The 13,779-nt window shown below is 36.4% G+C and overlaps 2 protein-coding genes and 1 non-coding gene across 3 annotated transcripts; 2 read left to right on the forward strand and 1 right to left on the reverse strand.

Moving 5' to 3' along the window:
- Window positions 1–567: 567 nt before the first annotated feature.
- LOC106670155 lies at window positions 568–3,609 on the forward strand. The gene is made up of 4 exons (XM_014400236.1): window positions 568–645; window positions 751–880; window positions 943–1,116; window positions 3,335–3,609. Exons 1-4 carry the CDS (start codon window positions 568–570, stop codon window positions 3,607–3,609), a joined length of 657 nt encoding a protein of 218 aa, XP_014255722.1.
- A 2,041-nt stretch (window positions 3,610–5,650) lies between these two features.
- On the forward strand, window positions 5,651–11,578 carry LOC106670156. Its single transcript, XM_024227179.1, has 5 exons — window positions 5,651–5,683; window positions 6,664–6,812; window positions 7,397–7,575; window positions 7,644–7,751; window positions 10,558–11,578. Coding segments are annotated over exons 1-5 (744 nt in total). The 5' UTR covers window positions 5,651–5,681; the 3' UTR covers window positions 10,864–11,578.
- Window positions 11,579–11,636: 58 nt separating this feature from the next.
- Window positions 11,637–11,708, reverse strand: Trnak-cuu. Its single transcript has one exon. It is a non-coding gene; the product is annotated as a tRNA-Lys (tRNA).
- Between the last annotated feature and the right edge of the window lie 2,071 nt (window positions 11,709–13,779).

Raw genomic sequence — 13,779 nt, forward strand, 5'->3', positions numbered from 1 at the left:
ATATTCGGTTTTCGCTTCAATAGGACAGGGTCGTTTGATGAGAAGCAATGGTCCAACGAAAAGCACATTTTTAGAACCTGAAGCTTGCTATCGTCGTTCAATTAATGAGAAACCTATTTGCTCGGCTTTCACATCTCCCAAAGACGACGTAAGCTGGAATAAATGTTTTCGACATTTTCGTTGAACACTTTGGCAAGTTTGACACGAATCAAGTTCTGTAACTTCATTCAATACCTCGACCTTCAGGAAAGAGAGATTACCAGACCGTTATTCATCTTTTGTCTCCAAGCTCGTTGAATTCAATTCCAATAGCAAATAAAAACCTCATGAACATTTCTGGCTACTTGGTAATTACTTGTTTGTAATTGTCTTGAATGTAACTACACATGTTATAAGAAATAAATTAATATTACATTAATTTAAAAAAGCATAAATAAGTTTAATATTGAATTTTGGGCATTCATATAAAATTATCATAACAATTATACAATTGCATGTAACTTTGAACTAAATTTTTCTATGACATATTTTACAGGCCGTTGAACAGCAGCGTCATAGTGTGACAAGATGGATTTAACTGTCATGTGCCGTTTCAAGGCTTCTGCTATCGCCTTCACGCACCGAGATTTCGACCTGGCACAGTTGGTAAGTGTGATCCGATGTCTTCACAACTAGAAGATGGTTAGTTGTGTTTTCGACGACTTGCATTCTATGATCTTTTTCTTCCACTGATCAACAAAACGGTTACAGAGATTGTTCCTTTTGCTTTTGTTCGCCGTTGAAATCAAACCGATAGTCTACGAGGACAAATACGAGGCGAACTTGGCCCAGCTACCACTCGACAAACTGCTTCACGTCAAGAACTCAATCGACTCAGACGGTTTGTACTGGTTAATATCATGCTATATTGTCAGGTTGAACTTGTATGCTTTTTTTCATTAGACGTCATAAAGTCCCTTGGGGATTTAGATATTGAATCTGAAAACGACGAGAAGGTGAATCAAGAACCGGAATTTCTCAATGCTGCATTACCGCTTAAGGGGGATTGGTTCAAAACTAAGAGCAAAAAGGAAAAAGACAACGCTTTAAGAAGAGACGGATGGTATGAAAAAGAAGGTAATAATTACTTAATATTATATTACTATACATAATTAATATTATATTTTTATTATTATATATTATTTGGATTTATGCAGGCTCAAATCCGAACATGTATTGAGCCTTCGGTTCTCGTAGTCCACCGTATATTCCTGATTTTGCTATTTACAATGCCAGCAGACTCGAGAATCATCGACCCCTGGGCCTGGTCAGACCTCTCCATCCAGCTATCGAGGTTTTGCTCTTAGGGGAGAGGGGGTGCTGTCAACAGCCAAGTAAATTCAGCACCCACCACATGCAGTTCCAAACCCATTCGTACTCACGTTCATTCTTAAATACATTCACTCCTATTTACATACCATTCATTAAATTAGGGTAATAACTCGATATTCTTCCATCTACCTTTACTCATATTATACAACTAACCTAATGGATGGTCGATGGGTTGCTCGATATTCCGCCATCAATCCTCCCACATTACATTCACGCTAATAAATGCATTCACTCTCAACACAAACTGGGTATACACATCTATTTTTACTATAATACCACGTTTCCTCCAAAAACCGGGACCAGGGACCGAAATTCTCGCTGTAGTGCTCTTACATCTTACATCAGTCTATCGTGGTCTCCTGTTCTCGCTAGTGAGCTAGGGAGGAGACTAGTAAGTACATTGTATATCTAACGCTTTTACAAACCGATTTTCAGGTGGCTTTCGGCATTTCCATTAAATCAAATTGACTTGATAAATACGCAAAGAAAATGTAGGTTACCACCTGAAAAACAACAATTTCCTCTTTAACGTTTTTAAGAAACAGAAAAACTGTTATTATTATTGCAATGTTGAAAATATTGCTTATGTTAAGAAGAATACTATTCAAAAAAAATTTCTAGATTGAGTAGTTTTTGTGAAAATCAGGGAGAACATCAGTATGATGAAACTTTGTATTTCTAGCGCTTTTATGTTTTTATGAACCGATTTTCAAATGGTTTTCACCGTCTTTCACCAAAAAAAAAAAATGTTGGTCCCTTTGCAAATAAAAATATAAAGTACGGTTTAATAACGGTTTGAGTTGTTTTTGAGAAAACTAGGAAGAACATTAGTATGATGAAACCCTGTATTTCTAGCGCTTTTATGTTTTTATGAACCGATTTTCAAAATGTTTTCACAATCTTTCACGAAACCCAAAAAAAAAAAAAAAAAAAGTTGGTCACTTTGAAAATAAAAATGTAAAGTACGATTTAAAAAAAACGTTTTAGTAGGTTTTGAGAAGTCTGAGGGAACCGTATTAAGTTGACACTTGTATATACGTAATTGCACAATCTTTCACCAAACCAAAAAAAAAAAAAAAATGGTCCCTTTGAAAATAAATTGTTAAGTACGATTTTAAAAAAGGTTTTAGTAGGTTTTAAGAAGTCTGAGGGAACCGTAATAAGTTGACACTTGTATATACTTAATTTCTTTTAAAAGTCTTCTGCCAACACAGCGTCCTTTTCCATTGTTCTCGCATGGTCAAAATTCAAAAAACACGTTCAAAACGATGGGATTATTTTGGAGACAGTGTTTAAACAGAACAGTACCAGGTCTACCTTTATAGTTGCAGGTATACCCATGTGGCTTAGGTCTTTCAAGTACTACATATAAGGACTGTTTATATTGGCCTTAGTACACAGTGGGGAAATTAACTTCTTTTTTTTTTGTAGTATGTCATTGCATTTTTCACCAGATTCTTGAGTACTTTCTAATTTTTAAAAAAATTCATTCTTGTTGAATTGGTACACTATTGTGTACGTAAGGTACTTAAGGTGGATTTTCTGCACCCTCTTGACAAAACTGGATAAGTCAAAATTTGGTATATTTGAAAAGTGCATATTTCGATAAATCCTTAGGCCAGGCATTTTTAGATATGTCGAAAAATTATATCAATATTTTGTTAATTGTACTTATTTTTTCTCGAATAACTTATATACCGTTTTACTACTTTGAATTTAATGAAATTTAAGCATAAAACAAAAGCTTAACCAAGCTTCTCTTAATGGGCGTAACAACATGAAAAAAATTACATGTTAATTATTTAAATTTAAATTACATTAATTTAAAATTACACATTAATTAAACATTATTTCAATAAATATTTTAATATACAAAAATAATTTGATAGAACTAGGGAGTGAGTTGCACCTCTGTAACAACTAACATTTCATAGACTTCATTTTTTTATCTTCATTTTTTCAGGAAAGAAAGGCAATATAGCATCCATTTTTCAATCGACGATCACGATTCTTTCGTTTCTGGCTTTCGGCGGCTACCTTCTCTGTATGATTTGCATGGCGATCCGCAACAACCAGGGGGTTATGGTTCCAACGACGGCCGCTCCGTCGGCGAATATCGTCCTGACCGGCAGAAAGAGGAGGGCCATCGACGATTCGCCGGTGATGCAGGATATTTTCTACTCGCTCACCAAGTTGGCAGAAGGCTACGCCAAATATCAAGAGGGAAGACGGAAATAGAACAGCCAGCCGCCCCGGAGGATGTTTACCGTAGAGACCATATCGTAATTGCTCTTTTTGCCCAGATTAGTGTGAAGTAGTTTTATGCTCTCTGCACCGGTGACTCGACGACACGGGTCACACGTCCACGAAACGCCCCCACATACCACATATAACTGTAATACGAGGTAGCACTTCAAACGCTTCTTTATTCCAATGCGAATGAGCTGAAAACTGACATCGCCATGACGTTAAAGAGGTAAATTTACTTATTCTTTAAAATAGTAGTACTACAAGTACAAACTTAGGAAAATAGATGTTTCGACCTTTACTCGGGTCACCTTCCAGACCTGGATGAATTACAAAACATGTGTCACCGTGTCTATTGTGTGGATTGGAAAACATACAATACAAATTTAAATATAATTTTTTTTAACCAAGTATTTCATACTCTCATAAAGTGTGGTGCTATTCTTGTATTGTCTTATCGGTTTTGTGTTAAATTGTTGTGAAACGTGAATTTGTATTTGCATTGCATTGTTTCTATATGATTGGGACAAGGTGGGGCCCCGGTAAATTTTCTTTCATAATAGGCGGTTTTATTTATCTCAAAGGAAGTTAAGAATCGAGATTTTCTGAATTGGATTTGTGATTCGGGTTAATTCAATATTGGAAAGGTAGTTAATTATTAAGGAGGGTAACGAAGGAAGGGATATATAAAACATAATAATTAATAATTCCCGTATTAGTGTGGGCTAATTCTTGCATTAAATACTATACCTTGTACATCCTTGCTGTTCTATGGTACATTACCTGCGTCTGTTGGGGTTTTATTCCTTTCACAGACCCGTTGTGTACCCACAGTTCTTGGATGAGGGCTACATCCACCCCCCCCCCGGTTAAATCTCCTCCATAGTGTGGGAGATGCAGCTGGAGCAAAGCAACATGCTGGAGGTTGTACTGAAATGCCCTTATACGTGTCCTATCATTTGGCCGAAGTGGATGGAGGAACCCTACGTGGGATATCTTCCACCATTTGCTTTGGTTGGCCTTGAATCCTTTTTAGAAGACTCGTGGTAAGATCCCTTCACGGCTATTTGCCGTTAAGTGGATGTATTTCGGTTTGACAGTTCTGCCTGGTTGGGTGGCCTCCGGGCCTGTCCCGGGTGTTTGGTTCTTTCCTTTAATGGGTTCCATGAGCACTGCACACTATGGTAAGCGTGGACACATTCGCATTACAACTTGCATTAGGGTCGCCATGGCCCTTGAAGTCTGCCTCGATGCACCAGCTCTTTCCCTGTGGGGTGCGGACAGCATCGAAGTGTTTTCCAGGGGGCACTGCGTGGAAGTCGGAGTTGGTCTTGCGAAGTATTTCCAATACTTGTAGCTGGACCTATAATTATTCAATACAATTCATATAATTAATTTTATAAATTACATCGTATTTGTAGGCTGCTAGGGTTTGGAATGAATGGTGAACTGTTTTGTGGTTTTTTGAAAGCTATTTTAACGTGTCCAAAGAAGAGAATTTTACCTAATTTATGTGACAATGTATGAAGTATTGGAATGGACATCTCTCTCTCTCTCTCTCTNACTTTCTCTCTCTCTCTCTCCGCTTAATATTTAATAGCTATGGGTGATTTTAATATTATGTAGTATTTTAAATAGTTTAGTATTAATGTTATTAAGAAAGACAAGCCTTGTGTTAAAAATTAATTATAGTTGTCATCTAGGGTCTTGCTTTTTCAACTCAACCAAAACCTTAAATTAAAAGTATAATTAATTAACTTAATTAATACGATCAATTACGACTACTAAGTACATATATGGATTAATATTGTAACAATTTTAAATAGCTTCAGCCTAAAGCCATCTATCCAAGCAAAAACATGGCATGCCACTATGACAATATTTTTCTAAATCCTCTGTATACTATTCAAAAACTATTCATAACATAAGCTCAGGTCACCTAGAGGTTCATTCCTCCTTCGATCTGAATCTTACTGTAAACACTATATTGATCCGTCATTTAAAAATAAAGGAAATACAGAACAGAAATATGCTTTTCTTCTTCCCCGACATAGGTCGGAGCTATGTAAGTGAAATTAAAAAGCCTTGTTGAAAATTATGTTTTCGAGGGCACTATTCTACTTAAAGTTGTGCTTGTTGTAATCAACAGGTTTAGTACATTACATAACATTTTCTTACGATTGGGACTTTAGCAGTCATTTTGGCCTATTTTTGCTTGGTTAATCTGGAAGACAAGTGTTGGCATTTCGCGGTCTTTAATGTGCTTCACCTGTCTGGAAAAATCTCACAATTTCTCCTAGTTTTTTATTTTAACTTATACATAAGTAAATTCACAGTTAATGTATAAAATATAAATAAAAAATATATTTCGCTTTTATTTTTTCAAGAATCCAAATTAGGGGCGTCGGTGGCCGCAACGGTTTAGGCGTTGACACGGCGCTCATCACTGTAAGGTAAAGGTGTCGGGTTCGAATCCATCGGCCCTGCATTCGAACCCGACATACGTACAAATGGGCTTTTTTTTAAACACCGGCACCCCGAGGGTTGATATAACTTTTGCTGTTGCGAACCCTCGTTTATAAAAAATCCAAATTATTTATAAGTGTGTGGTGTTTAGTGACCGTTAGCCAATGATTATTTGGAGATCGTGAGGTGCGGTCTGGTATGACGTAGGTTTTCGAAAACCATTTTCTTTATCATGTCAACGTTTCAATCTTTATTGAGATCATCTTCAGGGCCTAGGATTTACCAAAATTGTTTACATATAACAATTACATTTTTCACATAGTCTAATTTCGTGCCCACACGACACACAAAAATGACACATCTACAAGAAAAATAAACACTTTGAGCCTTGAAGATGATCTCAATAAAGACCAAAACGTTGGCGTGATAAAGAAAATGTTTTTCTAAAACCTACATCACGCCAGACCGCACCTCAAGATCTTCAAATAATTATTTAAAAGATCACGTTTGCCATTTTTTTCAATAGCTATTCAAACAAACCTTCATGGTAAATCATCACTTACCTGTGATTTTTTTTAGGTACGGGCGGTTTTCATCTCAACTAACGTTGCTATTACTTTTGGCAACGAAATGTGCCGAAGCTGTGTTCAACGAAGTTCCAGTCAAGTCTGAGTTCGAATCACCTGACGACACACCGAACGCTCAGCCGTTTTTATTCAACCCGACAGGTTCGTTAACGCCATTATTTCATAGCTCTTTACATAAAAAGAGCTCGTATAAACTCCAATATTAGAAACTTGCCAGTGATTTGTTATTTCTCTCCGACTTGTAGGGCGTGAAAGGTGGTGGACATTAATAAAAGGGGCGACTTGTAAATTATAAGTTTTAGATTTATTTTACAAACCGTTGCCTTGTGTAACCTGTAATAGGCTGAAATTACATGATTTATAAGAGCATAAAAAAAGAGGATGGCAGTGAGGAGATGCCAGAAGTCTAAAAGTAGCGTTCAGATCGCAAAGATTAAGCAGATTATATCAGATTAGCAACATAACTTTTGGTGGACATCATTCAGCATCGGCGGATAATAAATTTTATGAGTATAACACTGCCGCGAGAGTTTCAGGACTAAATCCTCTCAACCAACAATAGTGTTATGTAAAATAAAATATTTAGTTAGCCCGGCGTAAATAGAATGCTCAATAAAAATTTATTCCTTATGTAAATTGAAAATTTAAGTTTTAAGTTTTCTTTGACTCATCTTTTTGATTTCTCCTAACTCTCTGGTTATTTAAAAATTTGGTTTTCTGTTCAGGTGGAATTTGGGAAACAGCAGCAAAAGCGGTTGCCAAATTGGTCAGTTCAAACTTCCCCGTTCCACCACCGAGGCAAGCCGGCTCAGACTTTATAAGTAATATTTTGAGAATACTTGGTCTGGATCAGTCCAAACTAGGGGCCATCGCTTTGAACGCTTTGATATTCCTTGCTCACGTGGTAAAATATAAAAGTACTATCAAATCACTTTTTCTTGTAAATATATCTTTTTTTCCGTTTGATTGCAGATAGGTAGTACAATTAAAGGGAAAACTCCTCTAAAGCCGAGCGAGGAAGATGACATCGGTCCGCAAGGCAATCCTTTGACTTGGACCTTCATAGATTTTCCAAATGAAGTGAGTAAGAAAAGCACTACATAATATAGTTTTGAACAATAATGCAATAATATAACAAGCCATTTTTAAATGCATTTTACCATTTAAAATACAAATGAGGCGTGCCGTACCCATAAAACGACATCCGTCTATCCTTATAACAAATCTTTCAATAAATAGTTAATTTTTATTTTTATTAGGTAATACAGCCAAAATCTGCTAGATAATTCAAATTAAAATACAAACAAAAACGAAAAGAGATCGTGTGGAGAAGGTATTCATCGATGGTACTACTAAATTAGAAATCATCATATCACCCGCACAACACTGCCTTTTTAGACATCGAGGTGGATTGCAGGGAAGAGATAGGGAGGAAAGTTGTTGTACGTGAGGATTAATGTAGGCTTGGTGGTTAGTGTGGAATGTTTAGTACCTGGATTTTACAAGTTCTTTTAAAAAGGGACAATAGAGGATAGTATAGAAGTGTCATAAGAGTATGTTAGGATAGTGGTGTATGGATGGAAGGGATGCAGCAGTATAAACTGAGAATAGTAGCGGCCCCAGGACGCTACACTGTGGGAGTACCGCGTCAACCCTGTACAAGGGAGAGTGTGAAGATCCGCCCCAGACTCTAAAGGACACTGTCGGACAGGTAGGATATAAGGATGAGCTAGTATCAGAGGGTAGATGCCCTTGAGTTTCCAGACCAAACCTGATACTTGACTCAATCGAAAACCTGTTCGACATCGAGAAAGAGACCTGCATTTTTTCTTCTCACGGGAGGTAAGATAAAGACCACAACACGATGGCCCTGTAATAATTAAATAGTGATTACATTTTTTTCTATAAATGGAAGTTGTCAACTTGCTAGTTGTTATAATTGAAAACACCTTATGAGAAATTAAGGCTTTAATTAGCATAAGAAATACATGTACGTACAGAAACAACACACTACAAAATGATCACGCTGGTTACAAGCTAAATAAACAATAATCGATTACTAGACAGTCGATTCTATATCACTAGTGTACCCCGTGGTTTGAAAAAAAAGTGTTTTAATCACTTATTGCACCATTTTTCCCGAAAAATATTTTATAGCACTGTAAGGCCAACACATGTTACAACCATATACAATTAATAATAGAGGAAGTACAAAATATATTTTTTTATTTTGTAGCCTTTAAAATTAGATTTGCTAGACGACCACATGATTATACGAAAATTCTTGAAAAGATAGATGTACATCATTTCAACAGACCACTTTCAATAGAAAATATAAGAATATACCTAGATTTGACATTTTTGTATAAAACTCTAAATACAAAAGATGATAATACACAATTTCAATTAATTAATCTTTACATAAGGTATTGGTTGAGATAAAAAACTAAGTGTCACGAGCGGGATTCGAACCGAAAATTGGCAAAAAAAAGAGGGAAAATTCATAAGGTTGGGTTGAGATGGGAAGTTGGTGTCCGAGTGGATCGAAGTCACGATAGGTCAGGTGGTAGAGCAGCGGGGTATTTAGCCGAAGATCTTCGGTTCGAATCCCGCACGTGACACTGGCTTTTTTATCTCAACCAATACTTTACATAAAGATTAATTAATTGAAAAAAGCTATTTTGTCAATCGGACCACGAACTCTAATGGATACGATACAAAATATAACACAAGAATAAATGTTTATCTGGATCTCGGGGTGGTCTGGATGAAAAACTAAAATGCACATTACATAAGGAAAAATGTGTGGTGATTAGTGACCGTTAGTCGATGATTATTCAAAAATCGTGAGATGCGGTCTGGTGTGACGTAGGTTTCAGAAAAACATTTTCTTTATCGTGCCAACGTTTCGATCTTTATTGAGATCATCTTCAGGACCTGGGATTTACAAATATTGTTTAAATTTAACAAATACATGTGGGATGTGGAAAAAAGTGAATTTATACAATGCAAAAAATAGATTTTTTATATTCAAACAAAGTATTTCTACTCACTCAAAGTGTCTGTTTTCTGCGTACGATTTTTGAATAATCATAAGGAAAAATGTTTATCTGGATCTCAGTACGGTCTGGATGAAAAACAAATTCCATTGTTATCTGCCAAGTTTCTACGTTTTTAAGGTCATCATCAGGCAAAACAATCTTAAAGAGTCTACGAATTGACTCAATTATGTTTTTAATAAATGATTTCAAATTTCTTTGAATATAGCCTCATTGTCAGTCCCAACATTGCCAAGGACTGTGAACAGCCTGTATTCAAAAGTCTTATCTTTTCATCCAGTCCTTACATCTATCACTTTAAAAAAAAATATTTATAACAACTGGGCAAAACTCCGATAGATCAAAGGAAATAATGAAGTTCCCTCAATCTAACAACTTACGAAAGGACATGAACGACCAAATACGGTTGCACAAAGCGAACAGTGAAATTTAAAAGTGACAAAAGAGGGGGGAGAAAGTCCCAAATATAGCACAAACTAGTTAAAACATGAATTTAATTAATTTACATGTTATAAAATCAAGTGTCTTAAAGCTAGATAACAACAATAATAATAAATAAAATAAGGAATTATTTTTTCTATTTTATTGTTCTTAATGATTAGTAGTATGATCTATGTGCCTGATGTTCTGCTGTATCAATCTGTTCGCCTGTTTTACCGAGGATAGCGTGGAACAGAAACGCGTCTACGTCCTGACTGAAAGAGAGTTGAAGCGGACCAGCGATGATCGAAATTTCATAAATTAATCAATAAATCGTATAATATTATAATTTCGCACTTGATACTAAGGTACTGAAGGTACTCTTATTCAAAATGATATTTTTTCAGGCTCGAGAACTGGTGAGAGCAGCACAGGAGAAAAGCCTGCCCGAGAGATTGATCAAGCTGCTCCGAGATGGCGCGACCGGTGAGACGGACTGCGTTCAACTTCTTCTCTGCAGGTCCTCCCCGATCATCTGGGCGATGCAGAAGTCCCTTTACAAACCTCCAGACCCGTCATGGCCCAGGCTGATGCCCTTGGAGAGGATGTTCGCCTACTTCCCGACCCTTGAGGAAATCCTGCAGCACGCGGCGACGTGCAACGTACGATTTCCTTCGTGCAATCACAGGCATTCGCATCTCAACTATGACTGAGCAGAGACACTATCTCAAGTGGAATGAAAATATGCAATTATAATTACAAGAAAACGATGAAACACTTCTTTTTTAAGTGACAACTCATGCGGATAGTGAGACATTCATAAACATTTAATAATTTAGCTAGAATTAACTTAATTAACTCCATCAAAACAAAATTTGAATATTTATTTTTTAAAGGGTAATTTTTAAAGGGTATGCTACAACTCGTTAGTCTTTCCAGTTGTGGTTTTTCTTCTCGTTCTCATTGTTAACTGTTCTACCATATAATTATAGTACTAGTGTCCTCGATTGCTTATCTGAGTAGTTAGAAATTTTTTTATAATATATATTTTGTCACATTTAGTTATTGACTATTACATTAGTGTTTTTTTGCATTTTGAGCTAGACTCGTATATTTTATGACAATGCTAGCATAGAAATAGATACGTCTCCTTGGGTTTTTGGCGCATTTTTACCGTGAAGACTGGCAAGATTTTTAAGTTTTGATGGATTTTTTCATTCTAAAATTGCGAATTTATAAAGTTGCAAGTCTATTTGCGTTCATGTATACATATATTTAATTTTATATCTAACAAATTTATTCACTTCTGAAGTTTGTTCCGTTTTTATCATCTTATAACAGCTTGGTTGAGTATTTTTGATCTTTATTGTCTTTGTGTTAATTTGTCAACAAGTTACATTGATTAGATTTCGTGGTCCGGTTGACCAATCAACGTATTTCAATTAATTAATCTATGTGAAAGGTATTGTTGAGATAAAAAAGTCAGTGTCACGAGCGGGATTCGAACCCACGACCTTCAGCTAAAGACGCCGCTGCTCTACCACTGAGCTATCGTGACTTCGATCCACTCGGGTGCCAACTTCTCATCTCAACCCCACCTTTTCGAATTTTCCTTCCTTTTTGCCATTTTTCTAATGTCGTGTAATCTATTCGATTCTCGGCAACAAATGAAATGGCCACGGAGAGCTTTAGTGAAGATATACTTCATTTTACTTATTAAATCCGTTAGATTTCGTGGTCCGATTGACCAAATAACATTTTTCATTTAATTAATCTTTATGTAAGGTATTGGTTGAGATAAAAAAGTCAGTGTCCGAGTGTATCGAAGTCACGATAGCTCAAGTGGTAGAACAGCGGCGTATTTAGCCGAAGGTCTTGGCTTCGAATCCCGCTCGTGACACTGACTTTTTTTCAAGAAAATTTATCAGTTATGTTCTTTTGTAAATTTATTGATGCGAATTAGCTTCAATACGTTCTAAGTATTATCGGAGCCCTTGTTTTGCCCATTTGGTATAAACATTTTTCCATTTTTTAGTGCACCTATCTGAACCAGCCTTTACTTTTTCGTACGTCATTTCAGCAAACAGACAAATCACTGCGGAACGCGACAAAGAGATATAAATATAACATAATTTACTGATTATCCATTCTTACGAGAAGATTATGTGAACAAGGCTGACTGCTTTGCAGGCTAGCTAACTAGAATATTTACTATCCATTCTGACTTTTCTGAGACTGATCCTGAGGTCAAAGAAGAATTAGTCTGTCATGTTACTCTTTCCCTCCCACAGGTGTCACCACACTTTCTTATGTGACACGATAAAAAAAAATTCAAAAAATTTCCCGGCTTCCTCATGAATCCTTAGTTATTTAATTAATTCCCAAAAAATCTACTTTGTCCAATTTGCGTTTTTAATGCCGTTCTATCTATTTTCCTGCCAAACAAACCCCTTCACCTACCTACATTCTATCGTCGCATCAGTTTATTATCCCGTGTTGGAAAATCCATGAGAAACTCCTCCTCAAACTCCTTTATACTATTCTAGAATTCCAGTTCATAATCCCATACCATCAATCTAGAGTTTCGAACTCGGAGTGCTGAGTACTGTTCAGCAATGTCACCGTGTCTAAACGTCACCACCTCTTTCCTTGAGCTGGAGGACTGCTGGCAAGGTATAGATAAAGTATGGCACGATGGACTCCTTTTTAAGCTCAAGGAGCTCAAGGGCATCCTTTCCAGCATCTACTTACCTTATCACCAAATTGGCGCCTTGCAGCATATATTTTTACGTTTGCGAGGACCATGCACTCTCTACTCCCAGTTACGCTCCCCCAAGTAGTATCATACATCCCAATCTGAACTCAACTTACTCCCATTATATTCCTACACATTCTCTATTTGTTATCATTTCATCCATTCTGTGCATGTCATCTCCCACAGAATCCTTCAAACACACATTTCCTTGATAGAATACTTAGTAGTAGGTCATTTCAGCGTCTTCTCATTGGCCTTTGTGTTATTTTGTCAGCCGCGCCCTTTTTACTATGTTCTTCTACGAGCCCAAGATTGAAAATGCCGAATCGGCTATTGAAAGGCAAAAAAAGCCTCACAAGGCTGTCAGGGATGATCTGAAATGATACTCTTTTGGACGTCACATCAGTGTCTTCATTTGTTGGTCGTGTCTTATTTTGTCAGTTATGTCCTCTTCCCGAAGTAGGATTTACACTTTCGCAAATCATTTCAATATCTTTACTACTTGGTCTGTGCGTTCTTTTGTCAGTTCTGTTCTTATGTTTGTTGTGTTATCTACTTTTGTATTTAATATTTTACACAAAAATGCGACTGTCTAGCAAATCTAATTTTAAAGGGCACAGCAAAAAAATTAATTCTGGACTTTTTCTAACATTTGTACACGGTTACGATTTGTTGTCCATACATGGAAGTTGTGTTATTTTGTCACTTATGTCATTTCGTAAATTTGTCAAATGTATTTTGTGCTAAAAGTTTTAGCGCTTTGGTATTTTATTTGTACCATCGGAGTGCTTGCTTTGTGCATCTGTAATAAACATTTTCCTCTTTAGTGCAATTTTCTGAAGTAGGCTGTACCACATCGTTTGGAATTTAAGTG

The sequence above is a fragment of the Cimex lectularius genome, unplaced genomic scaffold (assembly GCF_000648675.2).
Source record: "Cimex lectularius strain Harlan isolate CLEC.00 unplaced genomic scaffold, Clec_2.1 scaffold134, whole genome shotgun sequence".
Taxonomy (NCBI): domain Eukaryota; kingdom Metazoa; phylum Arthropoda; class Insecta; order Hemiptera; family Cimicidae; genus Cimex; species Cimex lectularius.